Here is a 23223-nt window from a genome sequence, read left to right as displayed (position 1 = left end):
TTCCCTCTCTCCTTCCCTCTCTCCAGTGGCGGCAGCAGCTGCAGGTGGCGGGGCTAACGGTGGTATGGGAGGCGGGGCCAATGGTCCGTTCCGAGCCATGCAATCACAGCAGCCTCAGCAGCAGGGGGGAGGGGCTATGTCAGGAAACTCCTTTTATGGATCCTCTCTTAGCAACTCATCCCAGAGCTCCTCGCTCTTCTCTCAAGGTAGCCAATTGACGTACTGTGAGTGAAAAACGAAACGGGTGAATTGGCAGAGGTCGTTTCCAGGCCGACTACATTGGAGACGTTGCATGCCGCGTCATGGATTGGCCAGTCGTGCATCGGATTCCTATGTCATGTGGTAGTTCATAGGTCAACAATCTGCCTTGGCTTTGTGAGATCTGGCAGGTGTCTGCAATGTAGTCGGCCTGGAACGTGACCAAAATGTGTTCAAATATTATTTTGTTTAGCATATAAACTCGGTGACAGAAGTAGATTAACAAAGGTGATTGGTTGTTTTCTCTACAGGCTCCGCCCAGCCGGGCCCCGGCTCCGCCTCTCTGGGGTTTGGTCAGAGCAACTCTTCACTCGGAGCGACGTTGGGCGGCTTTGGCACTGCAGGTGTGTGGGACTCAGTAGGCTGAATGGAGAGCAGGGGTGGGTTACCGTTATTCCGGTATCCGAACGAGCGTTAGTATTCAGTTACTTGCGAGAGTATTAATTTTGGACAAATAATAAAAATGCTTATTTTAATGAAAGGGCTTTGTCTAAAATGTAATTATCTGGGAGATGTGTACATACAAGTACCATGACATTAGAAATGTTAATGAATCAACAGATTTGGCAGTTATTATGGGTGCGCCCCATTTAAAAAAAACAAAACAATGGTAGCCTACACACTTTTCACCTGTGTAGCTTGTTATTGTGGGTCAATCAAAGCACCACTACCGTCAGAGGCTTCATGTGTAGTAAGTGAAGTAGAAATCAAATGGTATTAGTCACATGCTTCTTAAACAACCGGTTTAGACAAACTTACTTACGGGCCTAACCAGAGAAATAATAGAAAAATAACACGGAGTATATACACACACACACACACACACACACACACACACACATACACACACACACACACACACACACAGTTGAAGTCGGAAGTTTACATACACTTAGGTTGGAGTCATTAAAACTCAGTTTTTCACAATTCCTGACAATTAATCCTAGTAAAAATTCCCTGTTTTAGGTCAGTTAGGATCACCACTTTATTTTAGGAATGTTAAATGTCAGAATAATAGTAGAGAGAATGATTTATTTATTTCATCACATTCCCAGTGGGTCAGAAGTTTACATACACTCAATTAGTATTTGGTAGCATTGCCTTTACATTGTTTAACTTGAGTCAAACATTTCAGGTAGCCTTCCACAAGCTTCCCACAATAAGTTGGGTGAATTTTGGCCCATTCCTCCTGACAGAGCTGGTGTAACTGAGTCAGGTGTGTAGTCCTCCTTGCTCACACATGCTTTTTCAGTTTTGCTCGCAAATTTTCCATGGGATAAAGGTCAGGGCTTTGTGATGGCCACTCCAATACCTTGACTTTGTTGGTGTTCTTCGGCCTGCAAACCTCCCCCTTATTCCTCCAAACATAACGATGGTCATTATGGCCAAACAGTTCTATTTTTGTTTCATCAGACCAGGGGACATTTCTCCAAAAAGTACGATCTTTGTCCCCATGTGCAGTTGCAAACCGAAGTCTGGCTTTTTTCATGGTGGTTTTGGAGCAGTGGTTTCTTCCTTGTTGAGCGGCCTTTCAGGTTATGTCGATATAGGACTCTTTTTACTGTGGCTATAGATACTTTTGTACCGGTTTCCTCCAGCATCTTCACAAGGTCCGTTGCTGTTCTGGGATTGATTTGCATTTTTAGCACCAAAGTACGTTCATCTCTAGGAGACAGAACGCGTCTCCTTCCTGAGCGGTATGGCGGCTGCATGGTCCCATGGTGTTTATACTTGCGTACTATTGTTTGTACAGATGAACGTGGTACCTTCAGGTGTTTGGAAATTGCTCCCAAGGATGAACCAGACTTGTGGAGGTCTGCAATTTTTCTCAAGTCTTTGCTGATTTCTTTGCTGGTGAAGTGACTAGGCAACAGAACAGATAATAAACAGTAACAGCAGTATACTGTAGGTAGGGGTAAAGGATAGATAATAGACAGTAACAGCAGTATACTGTAGGTAGGGGTAAAGGATAGATAATAGACAGTAACAGCAGTATACTGTAGGTAGGGGTAAAGGATAGATAATAGACAGTAACAGCAGTATACTGTAGGTAGGGGTAAAGGATAGATAATATACAGTAACAGCAGTATACTGTAGGTAGGGGTAAAGGATAGATAATAGACAGTAACAGCAGTATACTGTAGGTAGGGGTAAAGGATAGATAATAGACAGTAACAGCAGTATACTGTAGGTAGGGGTAAAGGATAGATAATAGACAGTAACAGCAGTATACTGTAGGTAGGGGTAAAGGATAGATAATAGACAGTAACAGCAGTATACTGTAGGTAGGGGTAAAGGATAGATAATAGACAGTAACAGCAGTATACTGTAGGTAGGGGTAAAGGATAGATAATAGACAGTAACAGCAGTATACTGTAGGTAGGGGTAAAGGATAGATAATAGACAGTAACAGCAGTATAGTGTAGGTAGGGGTAAAGGATAGATAATAGACAGTAACAGCAGTATACTGTAGGTAGGGGTAAAGGATAGATAATAGACAGTAACAGCAGTATACTGTAGGTAGGGGTAAAGGATAGATAATAGACAGTAACAGCAGTATACTGTAGGTAGGGGTAAAGGATAGATAATAGACAGTAACAGCAGTATACTGTAGGTAGGGGTAAAGGATAGATAATAGACAGTAACAGCAGTATAGTGTAGGTAGGGGTAAAGGATAGATAATAGACAGTAACAGCAGTATACTGTAGGTAGGGGTAAAGGATAGATAATAGACAGCAGTATACTGTAGGTAGGGGTAAAGGATAGATAATATACAGTAACAGCAGTATATTGTAGGTAGGGGTAAAGGATAGATAATAGACAGTAACAGCAGTATACTGTAGGTAGGGGTAAAGGATAGATAATAGACAGTAACAGCAGTATACTGTAGGTAGGGGTAAAGGATAGATAATAGACAGTAACAGCAGTATACTGTAGGTAGGGGTAAAGGATAGATAATAGACAGTAACAGCAGTATACTGTAGGTAGGGGTAAAGGATAGATAATAGACAGTAACAGCATTATACTGTAGGTAGGGGTAAAGGATAGATAATAGACAGTAACAGCAGTATACTGTAGGTAGGGGTAAAGGATAGATAATAGACAGTAACAGCAGTATACTGTAGGTAGGGGTAAAGGATAGATAATAGACAGTAACAGCATTATACTGTAGGTAGGGGTAAAGGATAGATAATAGACAGTAACAGCAGTATACTGTAGGTAGGGGTAAAGGATAGATAATAGACAGTGACAGCAGTATACTGTAGGTAGGGGTAAAGGATAGATAATAGACAGTGACAGCAGTATACTGTAGGTAGGGGTAAAGGATAGATAATAGACAGTGACAGCAGTATACTGTAGGTAGGGGTAAAGGATAGATAATAGACAGTGACAGCAGTATACTGTAGGTAGGGGTAAAGGATAGATAATAGACAGTAACAGCAGTATACTGTAGGTAGGGGTAAAGGATAGATAATAGACAGTAACAGCAGTATACTGTAGGTAGGGGTAAAGGATAGATAATAGACAGTAACAGCAGTATACTGTAGGTAGGGGTAAAGGATAGATAATAGACAGTAACAGCATTATACTGTAGGTAGGGGTAAAATGACTAGGCAACATAATACTAACTATTTAGCAGTCTCATGGCTTGGGGGTAGAAGCTGTTCAGGGTCCTGTTGGTTCCAGACTTGGTGCATCGGTACCAATTTGCTTTGTGGTAGCAGAGAGAACTGTCTGATTTGGTAGCTGGAGTCCTTGACACTTTTTAGGGCCTTGCTCTTTTTAGGGCCTTACTCTTTTTAGGGCCTTCCTCCCTACCTGCTCCACTGCAGCCCCGTCGATGTGGATGGGGACGTGCTCGGACCTCTGTTTCCTGTAGTCCACAATCAGCTCCTTGGTCTTACTGACGTTGAGGGAGAGGTTGTTTTCCTGGCACCACCTCCCTATAGGTTGTCTCATCGTCGTCGGTGATCGGGCCTGGAGTCGTGCGCTGCTATGCAGTTGTGTGAGAACAGGGAGTACAGGAGGGGATGGAATATTCACCCCCGATGGGCTTCCATGTTGAGGGCCAGCGTGGCGGATGTGTTGTTGCCTACCATCACAACCTTGGTGCTCCCCGTCCAGGATCCAGTTAATCACAGGATCCTTAGCTTAGTGATGAGGGCACTGGTGGTGAACGCCGAACTGTAGTCAAATGAACAGCACTCTCACGTAGGTTTTCCTTTTGTCCAGGTGGGAAAGGGAAGTTTGGAGAGCACTAGATATTGCGTCATATTTGGATCCGTTGGGGTGGTATGCAAATTAAAGTGGGTCCAGGGTGTCTGGGATGATGGTGTTGATGTGAGCCATGACCAGCATTTCATGGCTACAGACGTGAGTGCTACGGGGCGAATGTCATTTAGTCAAGTTACCTTGGCGTTCTTGGACACAGGGACTCTGGTGGTCTGCTTGAAACATGTAGTTATTACAGACTCCGACAGGGAGAGGTTGGAAATGTCAGTGAAGACACTTGCCAGCTGATCAGTGCGTGTTCTGAGTATGCATCCTGGTATTTTGTCTAGCCCCCAGGATGTTAACCTATTTATAGGATTTTACTCACATCGGCTACGGCGAGCGTGATCAGTCGTCCGGAAGAGCATGGTTCAGTGTTGCGTCGGGGCGAGCACATCATTTATTTATCTTGTCTGGTAGGCTCGCGCCACTGGACAACTCGCGGCTGGGTTTCCTTTTGTAGTCCGTAATAGTTTACAAGCCACATCCGACGAGCATCAGAGCCGGTGTAGGTAGTATTCTTTCTTTGTCCTGTATTGACACTGCGTGTTTGATGGTTCATCGGAGGTTGTAGCAGGATTTCTTATAAGCGTCCGGGTTAGTGTCCTGCTCCTTGAAAGCGGCAGATCTTGCCTTTAGCTCAGTGCAGATGTTGCCTGTAATCCATGGCTTCTGGTTGGGAAATGTACGTACGGTCACTGTGGAGAAGACGTCGTCGATGCACTTATTAATGTGGTAAACTCCTCAATGCCATCGGATGAATCCCAGAACATATTCCAATCTGTGCTAGCAAAACAGTCCTGTAGCTTAGCATCCGCCTCACCGGACCAGTTTTTGGTCAGATTTGCCAAATGGAGGGAGAGCTTTCTATGCGTGTCTGTGTGAAGTAAAGGTGATCTTGGAGGCTTTTCGCCTCTAGTTGCACAGGGTGACATGCTGGTAGAAATGAGGTCAAACGGATTTCAGTTTTCCTGCATTTAAGTAACCGGCCACTAGGAGCGCCGCCTCTGAGTATTTTCTTGTTTGCTTATGGCCCAAAATAGCTCGTTGAGTCCGGTCTTAGTGCCATCATCAACTTGTGGTGGTAAATAGACAGCTACTAGAAATATAAACTATTTTAATAAATATTATAGTCTACAGCTCATCATGAGGTATTCTAACTTAGGCGAGCAGAACCGCGAGTCAAACCTCGAGTCTTCCTTGATATTAAAGATTGCGCACCAGCTCATAACTGAGAGACACCCCCCTCACCTGAGCTTTCCCGATGCGTCCGTGCTGTCCTGCCAATAGAAAAACCAGCTCGATTTATATGTCCTTGTTTTGTACAATGTCCTTGTTTTGGCACGACTGAGAAACAGGATATTACAGGTCTTCAGATCAGTCTGGAATGGAACTCATCCAGTTTATTCTCCAGTGATTACACGTTCACCAATAGAACGGAGGGTAGAGGCAATTTTTCCACTCTCTGTTGTTGTTGTGTTGTCAGGTATCCCACACGCCGGCCTCTATTGCGCTGTCTCCTTCAAGTGTCGGGAATTTGGGCCTGGTCCGGAATAATTTATTTATTTTGCCTCTGACTCATTGAAGTAGAAGTACTCTTCCAAATCGAGGTTAGTTATCGCTGTTCGGCTGTCCAGAAGCTATTTTCGGTCATAGAAAATGATGGGGGAAACATTATGTACAAAAGATGTTAAGCTCAGCACAAAAAAAACACACAAAATAGCGCAATTGGTCAGGAACCCGCAAAACGTACTCTATTCCCTCCAGTGCCACCACCAATTTGAGTTCTAATCAATGCAAGATGAAATTACAATTACGCAATTAAGTTGGCTAAATGAGGAGTAGGCTACAGTGATTAACCAACAGGCAGGCTGTTGTTTAACATGGAGTTGTTTTAGATGAGGATACAGCTAAATAGCCTGAATTAGCCTGGCTAGCTAGCTGGCTAACTAACTCCAGTCACGACAGACACTAGCAGATGAGATGATGGATAACGTAATGCAGCAACAGGTTTAACTTGCACAAGTCTCTCCATGTCTCCATGTCAGACACACTGGCCCCTGCTCCACTTGCGCCGGAAGCAACAAGTCTGAAACAACAAGCAGAGCGCTTCCTGAGTCACGTGACGAAGTCCCCATTGAAGTTTATTTTTTACCTCTATTTTGACTATTCAAATATCTTTTTAAATTTAAAAAACAACAACTTTTGACCCCTTTTTCTCCCTAATTTCATGGTTTCCAATTGCTAGTTACGGTCTTGTCTCATCGCTGAAACTCCCGTACGGACTCGGGAGAGGCGAAGGTTGAGAGCCGTGTGTCCTCCGAAACACAACCCAGCCAAGCCGCACCGCTTCTTGGCACAATACACTCTTAACCCGGAAGCCAGCCGCATCAATGTGTCGGAGGAAACACCGTACACCTGGCGACGTGTCGGTGTGCATTGCGCCCGTCCCACCACAGTAGTCGCTAGAGCGCGATGGGACAAGAACATCCCTGCCGGACAAACCCTCCCATAACCTGGACGACGCTGGGCCTATTGTGCACCGCCCCATGGGTGTCCCGGTTGCGGCCGGGATCTTTAGTGGCACAGCTAACACTGTGATGCAGTGCCTTAGACCACTGTGCCACTCGGGAGGACCGACTGTTAGAATAAATCATTGTTTTTTTTCAGATAGTTGAAGTACCTGTAAAAAATGAAATCATTTCAAATGCCTACCCCTAATGGAAATGATTCTCACTATTTCTGTTCAACTGTCTGAAGCTTTCTGACTTTTCTATGTGTCTGTGTGTATAGCTCCCTCTACTGGTCAACTCTGTGTGTTAATGGTCTCTCTGTCTCCCTCCAGTGGCTAACTCCAGCGGTGGCAGCAGTTCTCGTCGTGACTCTCTGACTGGCACTAGTGACTTGTACAAACGCACGCAGTCCAGCCTCACTCCCATTGGCCACGGGGGGTTCTACAACGGAACCCTGGGCTTTAGCTCCTCCCCCGGGCCGGTCGGAATGCCTCTGCCCAACCAAGGCCCCTCCCACTCCCTAACTCCACCCCCCTCTCTGTCCAATCACAGCTCCTCATCCAACCTCAACCTGGGTGAGTGACGAGGTCTGTTGTTACCATGCTGACATAAAACTTGCAGTGTATTTTTGTGGTTATAACATTTTATCATGGTTATTATTATGTCCAATCAGCACTAACCATCCCTCCTCTCTGAAACCCTCCCACAGGAGGTCTGACCAATGGCAGCGGTCGTTTCATATCTGCTGCTCCGGGGGCGGAGGCGAAGTATCGCAGCGCCAGTTCTGGCTCCTCCCTCTTCTCTCCCAGCAGCCAGCTCTTCCCGTCGTCACGACTACGTTACGGAATGTCGGACGTGATGCCGTCAGGGCGCAGCCGGCTTCTGGAAGACTTCCGGAACAACCGCTACCCCAACCTGCAGCTGAGAGAGATTGCTGGGCACATCATGGAGTTCAGTCAGGACCAACACGGCAGCAGGTAGAGACACACATCATGGAGTTCAGGTAGAGAGAGACACATCATGGAGTTCAGGTGGAGAGAGACACATCATGGAGTTCAGGTGGAGAGAGACACATCATGGAGTTCAGGTGGAGAGAGACACATCATGGAGTTCAGGTGGAGAGAGACACATCATGGAGTTCAGGTGGAGAGAGACACATCATGGAGTTCAGGTGGAGAGAGACACATCTTGGAGTTCAGTCAGGACCAACACGGCAGCAGGTAGAGACACACATCATGGAGTTCAGGTAGAGAGAGACACATCATGGAGTTCAGGTGGAGAGAGACACATCATGGAGTTCAGGTGGAGAGAGACACATCATGGAGTTCAGGTGGAGAGAGACACATCATGGAGTTCAGGTGGAGAGAGACACATCATGGAGTTCAGGTGGAGAGAGACACATCATGGAGTTCAGGTGGAGAGAGACACATCATGGAGTTCAGGTAGAGAGACACACATCATGGAGTTCAGGTGGAGACACGCACATCATGGAGTTCAGGTAGAGACACACACATCATGGAGTTCAGGTAGAGAGAGACACATCATGGAGTTCAGGTAGAGACACACGCATCATGGAGTTCAGGTAGAGAGAGACACATCATGGAGTTCAGGTGGAGAGAGACACATCATGGAGTTCAGGTGGAGAGAGACACATCATGGAGTTCAGGTAGAGAGACACACATCATGGAGTTCAGGTGGAGACACGCACATCATGGAGTTCAGGTAGAGACACACACATCATGGAGTTCAGGTAGAGAGAGACACATCATGGAGTTCAGGTAGAGACACACGCATCATGGAGTTCAGGTAGAGAGAGACACATCATGGAGTTCAGGTAGAGAGAGACACATCATGGAGTTCAGGTAGAGAGACACATCATGGAGTTCAGGTAGAGAGACACACATCATGGAGTTCAGGTAGAGAGACACACATCATGGAGTTCAGGTAGAGACACACACATCATGGAGTTCAGGTAGAGACACACACATCATGGAGTTCAGGTAGAGACACACATCATGGAGTTCAGGTAGAGACACACACATCATGGAGTTCAGGTAGAGACACACACATCATGGAGTTCAGGTAGAGACACACACATCATGGAGTTCAGGTAGAGACACACACATCATGGAGTTCAGCCAGAACCAGCAGGGCAGCAGGTAGAGAGACGTAGAGAGACACACCTATGGCCATATTCAAAAAATGTCACAGCAATATAGCACAAACAATCTCATCATCCCTGCCCAATACCAAAACCCTGGTACCAAACCTCCGACCTACTGTCTTTTATCATTATTGATTGAGTCCAGATGTTGTCTGCCCCCCCCCCCCCCCCCTCTTCATTATCCTCCTCATCTCCCTCTCTCTCATCTCTTTCTCTCTCTTTATCCCTGTGAGTAAATATAGGAACATTTAATTTGAGTGTTGTGAATCTCCAGGTTTATCCAGTTGAAGTTGGAGAGGGCCAGCTCAGCGGAGCGTCAGCTGGTGTTCAGTGAGATCCTCCAGGCTGCCTACCAACTCATGGTCGACGTCTTTGGAAACTACGTCATCCAGAAGTTCTTTGAGGTGTGTGTACACGGAGTATTAGTGATGCACCAATATCCAATATTTTCTTTGCCCCCCAAAAAACCCAGATACCGATATTTTAAAATTTTAGTGGCCTTTTAAATATTCTAGTACAGTTAAATAGTTAACACACACATGGACGCGGGGGTCTAAGGCAGTGCAAGAGGCGTCACTACAGTCCCTGGTTCAATTCTATGCTGTATCACATCTGGCTGTGATGGGGAGTCCCATAGGGTGGCGCACAATTGGCCCAGCGTCGTCCGGGGTTTGGCCGGGATAGGCTGTCATTGTAAATAAGAATTTGTTCTTATCTGACTTACCTAGTTAAATAAAGGTCACTCACACACACACACACACACACACTGACCAAAAAGTAATTTTGTTGTCATTTACTTATGTCCCCATTACCAGTGAAACATAATCCAACTCTATTTATGTCACTTACTTGCTGTGCTGTTTCGTTGTTCAGACGTTTCATTCTCAACCAGGATTTCTATGGAACGCCATTGGGGTCTTTGCGTGTCAAAAAATATCCACTATTTGACCAATCAGGACCGGAGTACGACTGCATGTCACATAGTAGTTTAACGCGTTTATACATGTTTTTACGTAGTTATTACACATTGATTACACTATCACTCGTATTTCATATGTCACAACGATTCATCGATGCTATGATGCTGTATGCTATGATGCTATGAAGCTGTGATGCTATGATGCTGTATGCTATGATGCTGTGATGCTATGATGCTGTATGCTATGATGCTGTATGCTATGATGCTGGTAATGTTGTCTCTCGCACCTACAGTGCTGGTCATAAAAAAAGCTAGCTAGCTCATGGGTGCAAACAATGTTCTTCCCCAAAAACATAGTAAAACGACATAATCTATTTCAGTAGCTATAGTTAGCTATCTAACTATATAGCTAGGTGTCATCATCTAAAATAACTCTTAATTTATAAGACAGTTCTTGTTTGATTAATGATGGTCGGACCCATCTATGTGAAGCTAGCAACAATAACGATTAGCCACAATAGTGGACTTTGCGGTTAGCCTTCAAAATAAAAGTATGTCATTAACAGTCATGCAAATGAATACAAATAGTAGAATTGTGCCATAATTGAATAGATCGTGTTAAACGAGGTTGGAATGTTATATAAAATCAACAAAAGACAATAATTTGTTAATTTGACAACCTGTTGAAATCACACTGGATGTATTGTACTTTAGAATTGCATTGGGAGGGAATACTTATTTCCCCGTACAGCCTTTACCTATGGATTGTGGATCAATGACGTGTGGTATCAGTCTACTCAGGGACACCCAGAGAAACATTCGTGTCGTAGCTCTTATTGTGGGACTCTGAAACAACTGTGAATGGAGCCACATTTATTGTCAACCTAGTCTGTGTATTGAACACTATTCCTGAGGAAAAACCATACTGTGTGGATGTTTTGGAGTCTGATAACTTTGAGGATGACGTTGGGAAAAAATATCTTGGGTATTGAGTAGACTTGATACCCCATTTCATTGATCCTCATTCCTTACTGAGTAGACTTGATACCCCATTTCATTGATCCTCAATCCTTACTGAGTAGACTTGATACCCCATTTCATTGATCCTCAATTCTTACTGAGTAGACTTGATACCCCATTTCATTGATCTCCAATCCTTACTGAGTGGACTTGATACCCCCATTTCATTGATTCCCAATCCTTAGGTAAAGCTGTACAGTGCAATAAGAATGTCAATACACACAATAGGCTGACTGGAGGTGATTTCACACAGTCACAGAGCTACAACGCTAATATTTGCGTGAACTCTTCACAGTTGTGTTCTGTGGGGTGTCCCTGAGTGGACTGATACCCCATTTCATTGCGTCACATTCCAACCTTGTTTAACATTATCTAGTCTAAATATTATTAAATGTTGTTTTGAAGAGTCGAATTAATAGCTTATTTAACCTGTCAAATAGTGTTATTGTCAATGTGTATCTCTTTTGACACGCAAAGACCCGCAAAGATATCCGCTGATGTAAGAAGGGCTATATAAATACATTTTATTTGAAAGACCCGAACGGTGTCCCCGTAGTATGTCGTGCAGCTAATAGCACTGACCCCATTACTGTGTAACTCCGGTAGGGCAACGTCTGAAAAACAGTGCACTTGGTGGTGTGTAGCGCTGCTCGACCAGTCGGCGAAAGCCAACATCACCCACGACAGAGAACGGTTGATTGTCAAGGGCAATGAATTCCATTATCTTGCCGTTAATGGATTTCGGCCTTTGAGTCGTCTCGCTGAAATGTTCTTACTCTTTCAAATGACTGCTGGACTTGTTGGCTGCTCGATCCACACAGCAGACATTGTGGGCCAGGTTAGGAATGCTGTGGTGCACGTGTAGCGCAAAATGTTACGTGGTGTCATTATGTCATGTACCGACATTATATAGGTATGAAGGTATTAAACTAGACATCAGCCGATACCGATGTTGGCATTTTTAGCTAATGTCGTCCGATTCCAATATGTTCACCGATTTATATCGTGCATCCCTACGGAGTATTCTAAACACCTTCCTAATATTGAGTTGCACCTCCCTCACCTTTGGCCCTCAGAACAGCCTCAATTCATTGGGGATGGACTCTACAAGGTGTTGAAAGTGTTCCACAGGGATGCTGACCCATGTTGACTCTACAAGGTGTTGAAAGTGTTCCACAGGGATGCTGGTCCATGTTGTTTATTTTTTATTTAACCTTTATTTAACTAGACAAGTCAGTTAAGAACAAATTCTTATCTACGGTGATTGCCTACTCCAGCCAAACCCAAATCCAGCCAAACCCTAACCTGGACAACTCTGGGCCAATTGTGCGCCGCCCAAGGGACTCCCAATCACGGCCGAATGTGATACAGCCTGGATTCGAACCAGGTACTTTTAGTGACACCTCTTGCAATGAGATGCAGTGCCTTAGACCGCTGCGCCACTCGGGAGCCCAAATCAACTGTTAAATCTAATGCTTCCCACAGTTGTGTCAAGTTGGCGATGTCCTTTGGGTGGTGGACCCTTTCTTGATACACACAGAAAACTGTTGAACGTGAAAAACCTTCAGCTACACTAATTGAAGTGCATTTAACAAGTGACATCAATAAGGGGTCATAGCTTTCACCTGGGTTCACCTGGTCAGTCGGGTGTCCTTAATGTTTTGTGTATTTGCAGCACGTGTTTGTATCAGACCCGTGTGTTGGTGGGGGGGGGGGTATTTAGTTGTTTGCCAGGTAGGTTCTCCAGAAGTTCTTTGAGTTGTCTGATTTGTAACAGGCCTGTGTCTGTGTGTTAATTAGAGGTCGACCGATTATGATTTTTCAATGCCGATACCGATTATTGGAGGACCAAAAAAAGTTGATACCGATTAATCGGGCGATTTAAAAAAAAATATATATAAATAATAATAATAATAATAATAACAATATTAAAAATTGTTAAATAAAAATGTATTTGTAATAATGGCAATTACTAAATGAACACTTATTTTAACTTAAAATAATAAACCAATAAAAATCAATTTAGCCTCAAATAAATAATGAAACATGTTCAATTTGGTATAAATAATGCAAAAACAAAGTGTTGGAGAAGAAAGTAAAAGTGCAATATGTGCCATGTAAGAAAGCTAACGTTTCAGTTCCTTGCTCAGAACATGAGAACATATGAAAGTTGGTGGTTCCTTTTAACATGAGTCTTCAATATTCCCAGGTAAGAAGTTTTAGGTTGTAGTTATTATAGGACTATTTCTCTCTATACCATTTGTATTTTATGTACCTTTGACTATTGGATGTTCTTATAGGCACTTTTAGTATTGCCAGTGTAACAGTATAGCTTCCGTCCCTCTCCTCGCCCCTACCTGGGCTCGAACCAGGAACACAACAACAACAGCCACCCTCGAAGCAGCGTTACCCATGCAGAGCAAATGGAACTACTACTTCAAGTCTCAGAGCGAGTGCCGTTTGAAACGCTATTAGCGCGCGCTAACTAGCTAGCTATTTCACATTGGTTACAGCAGCCTCATCTCGGGAGTTGATAGGCTTGAAGTCATAAACAGCGCAGTGCTAGAAGCACAGCGAAGAGCTGCTGGCAAAACGCACTAAAGTGCTGTTTGAATGAATGTTTATGAGCCTGCTGCTGCCTACCACCGCTCAGTCAGACTGCTCTATCAAATCATAGACTTAATTATAACATAGTAACAGACAGAAATACGAGCCTTAGGTCATTAATATGGTCGAATCCGGAAACTATCATCTCAAAAACAAGACGTTTATTATTTCAGTGAAATACAGAACCGTTCTGTATTTTATCTAACGGGTGGCATCCATAAGTCTAAATATTGCTGTTACATTGCACAACCTTCAATATTATGCCATAATTACGTAAAATTCTGGCAAATTAGTTCGCAATGAGCCAGGCTGCCCAAACTGTTGCATATTCACTGACTCTGCGTGCAATGAACACAAGAGAAGTGACACAATTTCACAATTTTGATGTTCATGGTTAGGTACCGTCGTCCAACGATTGTGCTTTTTTTTTCGCAAATGCGCTTTTGTTAAATCATCCCCCGTTTGGCGAAGTTGGCTGTCTTTGTTAGGAAGAAATAGTCTTCACACAGTCCGCAACGAGCTAGGCGGCCCAAACTGCTGCATATACCCTGACTCTGTTACAAGAGAAGTGACACAATTTACCTAGTTAAAATAAATTAATGTTAGCAGGCAATATTAACTAAATATGCAGGTTTAAAAATATATACTTGTGTGTATTGATTTTAAGAAAGGCATTGATGTTTATGGTTAGGTTCACGTTGGAGCAACAACAGTCCTTTTTCGCGAATGCCACCGCATCGATTATATGCAACGCAGGACACGCTAGATAAACTAGTAATATCATCAACCATGTGTAGTTAACTAGTGATTATGATTGATTGTTTTTTATAAGATAAGTTTAATGCTTGCTAGCAACTTACCTTGGCTTCTTACTGCATTCGCGTAACAGGCAGTCTCCTCGTGGAGTGCAACGAGAGGCAGGTGGTTAGAGCGTTGGACTAGTTAACTGTAAGGTTGCAAGATTGAATCCCCCGAGCTGACAAGGTAAAAATCTGTCGATCTGCCCCTGAACAGGCAGTTAACCCACCGTTCCTAGGCCAGTTAACCCACCGTTCCTAGGCCAGTTAACCCACTGTTCCTAGGCCAGTTAACCCACTGTTCCTAGGCCAGTTAACCCACCGTTCCTAGGCCAGTTAACCCACCGTTCCTAGGCCAGTTAACCCACCGTTCCTAGGCCCGTTAACCCACCGTTCCTAGGCCCGTTAACCCACCGTTCCTAGGCCAGTTAACCCACCGTTCCTAGGCCAGTTAACCCACTGTTCCTAGGCCAGTTAACCCACTGTTCCTAGGCCAGTTAACCCACTGTTCCTAGGCCAGTTAACCCACCGTTCCTAGGCCAGTTAACCCACCGTTCCTAGGCCAGTTAACCCACCGTTCCTAGGCCAGTTAACCCACCGTTCCTAGGCCAGTTAACCCACCGTTCCTAGGCTGTCATTGAAAATAATAACGTGTTCTTAACTGACTTGCCTAGTTAAATAAAAGTGTAAAAACAAATCTGCCAAATCGGTGTCCAAAAAAAACGATTGTTATGAAAACTTGAAATCGGCCATTCCGAATAATCGGTCGACCTCTAGTGTAAATTGTTTGTGTGTTTTGCCAGCTACATCCAAAAGTGTGTTAACTGTTCTCTCTCTCTCTCTGTCTATGTCTCTCTCTCTCTCTCTCTGTCTCTCTCTCTCTGTCTCTCTCTCTCTCTCTCTCTCTCTGTCTGTGTCTCTATCTCTCTCTGTCTGGATCTCTCTCTCTCTCTGTCTGGATCTCTCTCTCTGTCTGTGTCTCTCTCTCTCTCTCTGTCTGTGTCTCTCTCTCTCTGTCTGTGTCTCTCTCTCTCTGTCTGTGTCTCTCTCTCTCTGTCTGTGTCTCTCTCTCTCTCTGTCTGTGTCTCTCTCTCTCTCTCTCTCTCTCTCTCTCTGTCTGTGTCTCTCTCTCTCTGTCTGTGTCTCTCTCTCTCTGTCTGTGTCTCTCTCTCTCTGTCTGTGTCTCTGTCTGTGTCTCTCTGTCTCTGTAGTTTGGCAGTGTGGACCAGAAGCTGGCTGTAGCCGAGAGGATCAGGGGTCATGTCCTGTCTCTGGCCCTTCAGATGTATGGCTGTAGAGTCATCCAGAAGGCGCTGGAGTTCATCCCCTCAGACCAACAAGTTATAGTACGTATTCAACTGCTGTGTGTGTGTGTGTGTGTGTGTGTGTGTGTGTGTGTGTGTGTGTGTGTGTGTGTGTGCTCACACACATTGTGTACGAGAAGCCTGTGCTTCTGTTACTGTTCATATTCACACAAACAGTAAGGTGTGTGTAGAGTCAGGTGCAGCGGTCTAAGGCACCCGGTGCAAGAGGCATCACTACAGTCCCTGGTTCGAATCCAGGCTGTATCACACCCGGCCGTGATTGGGAGTCCCATAGGGTGGCGCACAATTGGCCCAGCGTCGTCCGGGATAGGCTTGTACGTGTCAGACTGTTAATCCTGGTTATTACAAAAATCAATTCCTCGTAGAACCAGAAGGCCAGACATCTCAGGGGTCGTGATTTTTTTTTTTTAGTGGAGAGGAAAAATGTCAAACGCATAAGCAATATCTTGCTGTGTTTTGTAAACGCAGATCTAAAATAGTTCTTATTGTAATTTATGCTCTGCGTCAGACTCTTGTGCTTCAGTTGCACTTCTCCACTCCGATGAGAATTCACCAACGTTTTATCAGCAGACAGCGCTCTGTGTAGCCTACTTTTCCCTGGTACTTTTCTCTGTGTAGCCTACTTTTCTCTGTGTAGCCTACTTTTCCCTGGTACTTTTCTCTGTGTAGCCTACTTTTCTCTGTGTAGCCTACTTTTCTCTGTGTCGGCACTTTTCTCTGGTACTTTTCTCTGTGTAGCCTACTTTTCCCTGGTACTTTTCTCTGTGTAGCCTACTTTTCCCTGGTACTCTTCTCTGTGTAGCCTACTTTTCTCTGTGTAGCCTACTTTTCTCTGTGTAGCCTACTTTTCTCTCTAGCCTACTTTTCTCTGGTACCTTTCTCTGTGTAGCCTACTTTTCTCTGTGTCGGCACTTTTCTCTGGTACTTTTCTCTGTGTAGCCTACTTTTCCCTGGTACTTTTCTCTGTGTAGCCTACTTTTCCCTGGTACTCTTCTCTGTGTAGCCTACTTTTCTCTGTGTAGCCTACTTTTCTCTGGTACTTTTCTCTGTGTAGCCTACTTTTCTCTGTGTAGCCTACTTTTCTCTGTGTAGCCTACTTTTCCCTGGTACTTTTCTCTGTGTAGCCTACTTTTCTCTGGTACTTTTCTCTGTGTAGCCTACTTTTCTCTGGTACTTTTCTCTGTGTAGCCTACTTTTCCCTGGTACTTTTCTCTGTGTGGCCTACTTTTCCCTGGTACTTTTCTCTGTGTAGGTACTTTTCTCTGGTACTTTTCTCTGTGTAGCCTACTTTTCCCCGGTACTTTTCTCTGTGTAGCCTACTTTTCTCTGTGTAGCCTACTTTTATCTGGTACTTTTCTCTGTGTGGCCTACTTTTCCCTGGTACTTTTCTCTGTGTAGCCTACTTTTCCCTGGTACTTTTCTCTGTGTAGCCTACTTTTCTCTGTGTAGCCTACTTTTATCTGGTACTTTTCTCTGTGTGGCCTACTTTTCCCTGGTACTTTTCTCTGTGTAGCCTACTTTTCCCTGGTACTTTTCTCTGTGTAGCCTACTTTTCTCTGTGTAGCCTACTTTTATCTGGTACTTTTCTCTGTGTAGCCTACTTTTCCCTGGTACTTTTCTCTGTGTAGCCTACTTTTCCCTGGTACTTTTCTCTGTGTTATCTACTTTTCCCTGGTACTTTTCTCTGTGTAGCCTACTTTTCTCTGTGTAGCCTACTTTTATCTGGTACTTTTCTCTGTGTGGCCTACTTTTCCCTGGTACTTTTCTCTGTGTAGCCTACTTTTCCCTGGTACTTTTCTCTGTGTAGCCTACTTATCTACAGTAAAATTGAAGATTAACTTTAATCAAAACAGTAGAAATATGATGGCTATGCATCGTTTTGGGGGAAAAGACCGTTCATTGTTAGCACATTTAGCCTACCAGCCTAATAGCGTTGCACTTCTGTTGTCGTCTGATGAAAAGGAACCTATTTTTCTGCCGAGTTGAACTGCAGTATTTCCTGTGAAAGGAGAACTATATTTTCCTGATCACTATTGAGTCGACTTTCACTATGAAACGCAGGTGAAATGGTTTAAAATGCAGAGGGGTTTTTGGTTTTGATTCTTGCGTTTTTGAGAAATGCACATTTTTGACCTCAAAGTATTTGATGTAACCGTGTGTTTGTGAAACCCTGTGTGTGTGTGTGTGTTGCAGAGTGAGATGGTACGGGAGTTGGACGGTCACGTGTTGAAGTGTGTGAAGGATCAGAACGGCAACCACGTGGTGCAGAAGTGTATCGAGTGTGTTCAGCCCCACGCGTTACATTTCATCATCGACGCCTTCAAGGGACAGGTGGGTGACCGCACACACACACACACACACACACACCTCATCGCCCACAAGGGACAGGTGGGTGACACACACCTCATCGCCCACAAGGGACAGGTAGGTGACACACACACACACACACACACACTAAGTGTGAGCAAATGCATAATATGTCATTGCCTTTCAGTAAGACTTGCTGATTTTCAATCACTGAAACAAATTATCAAATAAGTAAGTATAGAGGGCAAACACCTGCAGAGAGAGACACACACACACACACACACACACACACACACACACACACATCATCATCGCCCACAGGGGACAGGTGGGTCACCATGGTAACGGCAACAGCAGCCCAGCGGCAGCTATCTTTTATCCACTGACTAAATGTCATAATTAGCATAAAGCGCGTGTGTGTGTGTGTGTAGTAGTGTGTGTGTGGTAGTGTGTGTGTGTGTGTGTGTGTGTGTGTGTGTGTGTGTGTGTGTTTTTAAAGAGAATATTGAGCTGTGACTGCTGGAGAAGACGACTACATTGTTGTTTATATAACACACACAGGTTGTCTGTGTATCAGTCATTTGATTGGGCTCTTGGATTTCCACTTGTATTTTCCCTGTATGTTTCATTCCTACCCATCAGATAGGCAGTTGTGTGATTGTTAGTGATTGATTGTTTGTCTAGTTGGTTAAATAGGTCATCAGGAATGGGCTGTCATCTGTCTTTCACTGGAGTGTGTGTGTGTGACTTGAGTGAACAAAGATTTGAAGGTGTAGGTTTGTGTGTATAAAGTGTGTGTGTGTGTGAACAAAGATTTGAAGGTGTAGGTTTGTGTGTATAATGTGTGAGTGAGTGAACAAAGATTTGAAGGTGTAGGTTTGTGTGTATAAAGTGTGTGTGTGTGTGTGTCTCTCTGCAGGTGTTTGCCCTCTCCACCCACCCCTACGGCTGTAGAGTGATCCAGCGTATTCTAGAACACTGTCTTCCAGACCAGACCCTGTCCATTCTGGAGGAGCTGCACCAACACACGGAGCAACTGGTGCAGGTAGCACACGCCCACAAAACTACTGATGTCAAGATGAGGACATTTGTCATCACACCGACCTTCTGTATCGTGGTTTATGCTGAAAAACGGCTAGAACTTGAAACTTTGTGGAAACAAGTGTTCAGCTTCACCAAGTAGCTAACGTTAATGCAGAACTCTGTGTAATATAGCCGTTTCTCCCTTCTCTCTTCTAGGACCAGTATGGTAACTATGTGATCCAGCATGTGCTAGAACACGGCAGAGCGGAGGACAAGAGTAAGATCGTAGCTGAGATCAGAGGAAACGTACTGGGGCTGAGCCAACACAAGTTTGCCAGGTACACACACACACACACACACACACATCAATGAATCATATTGATTAAAAAATTTTTAAAAAAAAAAACAATGTACACCTTCGTTTGTCACTAAGTTAGTTAACCCTCCCTCCCTCTCTCTGCAGTAATGTAGTGGAGAAGTGTGTGAGCCATGCGCCGCGTGCAGAGCGGGCCGTGTTGATAGACGAGGTGTGTAGCCTGACGGAGGGGCCCCACAGCGCCTTGTACACCATGATGAAGGACCAGTACGCCAACTACGTGGTGCAGAAAATGATTGACGTGGCCGAACCCACACAGAGAAAGATCATCATGCACAAGGTAGGTCTGAAGTAGTTTGAGTGAGTGTTTTGAAGTAGTTTGAGTGAGTGTTTTGAAGTAGTTTGAGTGAGTGTTTTGAAGTAGTTTGAGTGAGTGGTGTGAATTAGTTTGAGCGACTGGTGTGAATTAGTTTGAGCGACTGGTGTGAATTAGTTTGAGCGACTGGTGTGAATTAGTTTGAGCGACTGGTGTGAATTAGTTTGAGCGACTGGTGTGAATTAGTTTGAGCGACTGGTGTGAAGTAGTTTGAGCGACTGGTGTGAAGTAGTTTGAGCGACTGGTGTGAAGTAGTTTGAGCGACTGGTGCGAAGTAGTTTGAGCGACTGGTGCGAAGTAGTTTGAGCGACTGGTGCGAAGTAGTTTGAGCGACTGGTCTGAAGTAGTTTGAGCGACTGGTGTGAAGTAGTTTGAGCGACTGGTGTGAAGTAGTTTGAGCGACTGGTGTGAAGTAGTTTGAGCGACTGGTGTGAATTAGTTTGAGCGACTGGTGTGAATTAGTTTGAGCGACTGGTGTGAAGTAGTTTGAGCGACTGGTGTGAAGTAGTTTGAGCGACTGGTGTGAAGTAGTTTGAGCGACTGGTGTGAAGTAGTTTGAGCGACTGGTGTGAATTAGTTTGAGCGACTGGTCTGAAGTAGTTTGAGCGACTGGTCTGAAGTAGTTTGAGCGACTGGTGTGAATTAGTTTGAGCGACTGGTGTGAATTAGTTTGAGCGACTGGTGTGAAGTAGTTTGAGCGACTGGTGTGAAGTAGTTTGAGCGACTGGTGTGAAGTAGTTTGAGCGACTGGTGTGAAGTAGTTTGAGCGACTGGTGTGAAGTAGTTTGAGCGACTGGTGTGAAGTAGTTTGAGCGACTGGTGTGAAGTAGTTTGAGCGACTGGTCTGAAGTAGTTTGAGCGACTGGTCTGAAGTAGTTTGAGCGACTGGTGTGAAGTAGTTTGAGCGACTGGTGTGAATTAGTTTGAGCGACTGGTCTGAAGTAGTTTGAGCGACTGGTCTGAAGTAGTTTGAGCGACTGGTGTGAATTAGTTTGAGCGACTGGTGTGAAGTAGTTTGAGCGACTGGTGTGAAGTAGTTTGAGCGACTGGTGTGAAGTAGTTTGAGCGACTGGTGTGAAGTAGTTTGAGCGACTGGTGTGAAGTAGTTTGAGCGACTGGTGTGAATTAGTTTGAGCGACTGGTCTGAAGTAGTTTGAGCGACTGGTGTGAAGTAGTTTGAGCGACTGGTGTTGAATTAGTTTGAGCGACTGGTGTGAAGTAGTTTGAGCGACTGGTGTGAAGTAGTTTGAGCGACTGGTGTGAAGTAGTTTGAGCGACTGGTGTGAAGTAGTTTGAGCGACTGGTGTGAAGTAGTTTGAGCGACTGGTGTGAAGTAGTTTGAGCGACTGGTCTGAAGTAGTTTGAGCGACTGGTGTGAAGTAGTTTGAGCGACTGGTGTGAAGTAGTTTGAGCGACTGGTGTGAATTAGTTTGAGCGACTGGTCTGAAGTAGTTTGAGCGACTGGTCTGAAGTAGTTTGAGCGACTGGTGTGAATTAGTTTGAGCGACTGGTGTGAAGTAGTTTGAGCGACTGGTGTGAAGTAGTTTGAGCGACTGGTGTGAAGTAGTTTGAGCGACTGGTCTGAAGTAGTTTGAGCGACTGGTGTGAAGTAGTTTGAGCGACTGGTGTGAAGTAGTTTGAGCGACTGGTCTGAAGTAGTTTGAGCGACTGGTGTGAAGTAGTTTGAGCGACTGGTGTGAAGTAGTTTGAGCGACTGGTCTGAAGTAGTTTGAGCGACTGGTGTGAAGTAGTTTGAGCGACTGGTGTGAAGTAGTTTGAGCGACTGAGAGTTTTTTATTTAACCTTTATTTGAACAGGTGCACCTTGTGCTGGGAACAATAAAAGGCCACTATAAAATGTACAGTTTTGTCACACAACCCAATGCTACAGATATCTCTAGTTTTAAGGGAGCGTGCAACTGGCACTCTGACTACAGGAATGTCCACCAGAGCTGTTGACAGATAATTTAATGTTAATTTCGCTACCATAAACTGCCTCCAACGTAGTTTTGGACAATTTTGTAAATAAGAATTTGTTCTTAACTGACTTGCCTAGTTAAATCAAACTAAAGTGGTTGCTGTAATGGTGCTGTGCCCAGGCCTAAACCCTGATTGGTTTACATTCAAATGCATTTCTCAGGTACATCTTAGCTAGCTAGACAAGGAAGCCTTGAAATGGGGCGATTCATTATTAAGCTCACTACCCTTATGGAGAGGCAGCACGAGCTGATTTCCATACTTTTGGAATGTTTTCTGAACCAACAATGATGGGCGCCGCCCACTTAAGCAGCCCGGGATCTAATTGGTCAGCAATGATGGGCGCCGCCCACTTAAGCAGCCCGGGATCTAATTGGTCAGCAATGATGGGCGCCGCCCACTTAAGCAGCCCGGGATCTAATTGGTCATCCCCTGTAGATTTCATGTTGTCTATTGCTAGCAAAGCATCCAGGACTTATTTTTTTTCTTTCTCTAAATAGCCTAAAAGAAAAGCTTTGACTATCATTTCTATGATCATTCAGCATGTTTCCCCCTATCAGCATCCAGCCCAATAGCATTGTGAATAGGCCTAGAAGTACTTTCGAGAGAGCACGCTGAAATAAAATGGTGACTTAATGATGACATTTTTCCCTGTAAATGAGGACAGCGTCTGAATTGATTTGTTGTGGCAGAGAGGAGGAAGTAGAACCCTTCAGGGATTTGACAGTTTTCCTGAATTAACCAGGTTCCCATTTACATAATCAAGATTTTAGCCTTTTTAGATTTGTCCTAACGCAACGATTCCTCAGTTTGCTTAAAAGTTTTCCAAACATCATCTGTTTTATGAATGACTTCTGATCCTTCCAGAGTGCTGCAGACATTCAATCCATATTTTAACCCTTAATTTGTTTGAAGGGAGCATGAGTTTGTGTGTGAGAGATGGTACTTATTTCTGTCTGCCCCCCCCCCCCTCAGATCCGGCCCCACGTCTCCACTCTGAGGAAGTATACGTATGGAAAACACATCCTTGCCAAGCTGGAGAAATACTACATGAAGAATGGAGTGGACCTGGGCCCTCTCTGTGGCCCTCCCAACGGCATCATGTAAACCTTCTACCCTTTTCCACACCTTAACACTTGAGGACAAGACGGGCCAATGGGAACGTGGGACGTGCTCAGTACATCACCTGCTGGATTGGTGGAGGAACGGTGGTGATTCAACATGTCGGACCCTCTGTGTACAGCTGACGTTGTATTGGAATGTCACATCTTTTATACCATAACCCCTATATACCCTACATGAAAAATGACATGTTAACTACTACCCCACACACAACCTATTATTTCCTAC

At 44.5% G+C, this 23223-nt stretch overlaps 1 protein-coding gene across 1 annotated transcript in view; it reads left to right on the top strand.

The window, feature by feature from the left end:
• The window catches only part of LOC139391700 (pumilio homolog 1-like), a 52322-nt gene extending 29099 nt beyond the window's left edge, over positions 1-23223 (top strand). Inside the window, exons 14-24 of the mRNA XM_071139171.1 lie at positions 27-206; positions 510-602; positions 7376-7618; positions 7753-8020; positions 9482-9611; positions 15762-15896; positions 18069-18206; positions 19102-19227; positions 19422-19543; positions 19669-19861; positions 22849-23223. Coding sequence (XP_070995272.1) covers positions 27-206; positions 510-602; positions 7376-7618; positions 7753-8020; positions 9482-9611; positions 15762-15896; positions 18069-18206; positions 19102-19227; positions 19422-19543; positions 19669-19861; positions 22849-22980 — 1760 coding nt within the window. The 3' untranslated portion in view covers positions 22981-23223. The remainder of the gene's footprint in view (positions 1-26; positions 207-509; positions 603-7375; positions 7619-7752; positions 8021-9481; positions 9612-15761; positions 15897-18068; positions 18207-19101; positions 19228-19421; positions 19544-19668; positions 19862-22848) is intronic.

The sequence above is a fragment of the Oncorhynchus clarkii genome, chromosome 32, assembly GCF_045791955.1.
Source record: "Oncorhynchus clarkii lewisi isolate Uvic-CL-2024 chromosome 32, UVic_Ocla_1.0, whole genome shotgun sequence".
Lineage (NCBI taxonomy): Eukaryota > Metazoa > Chordata > Actinopteri > Salmoniformes > Salmonidae > Oncorhynchus > Oncorhynchus clarkii.
This window is presented reverse-complemented; position numbering and strand designations above follow the sequence as displayed.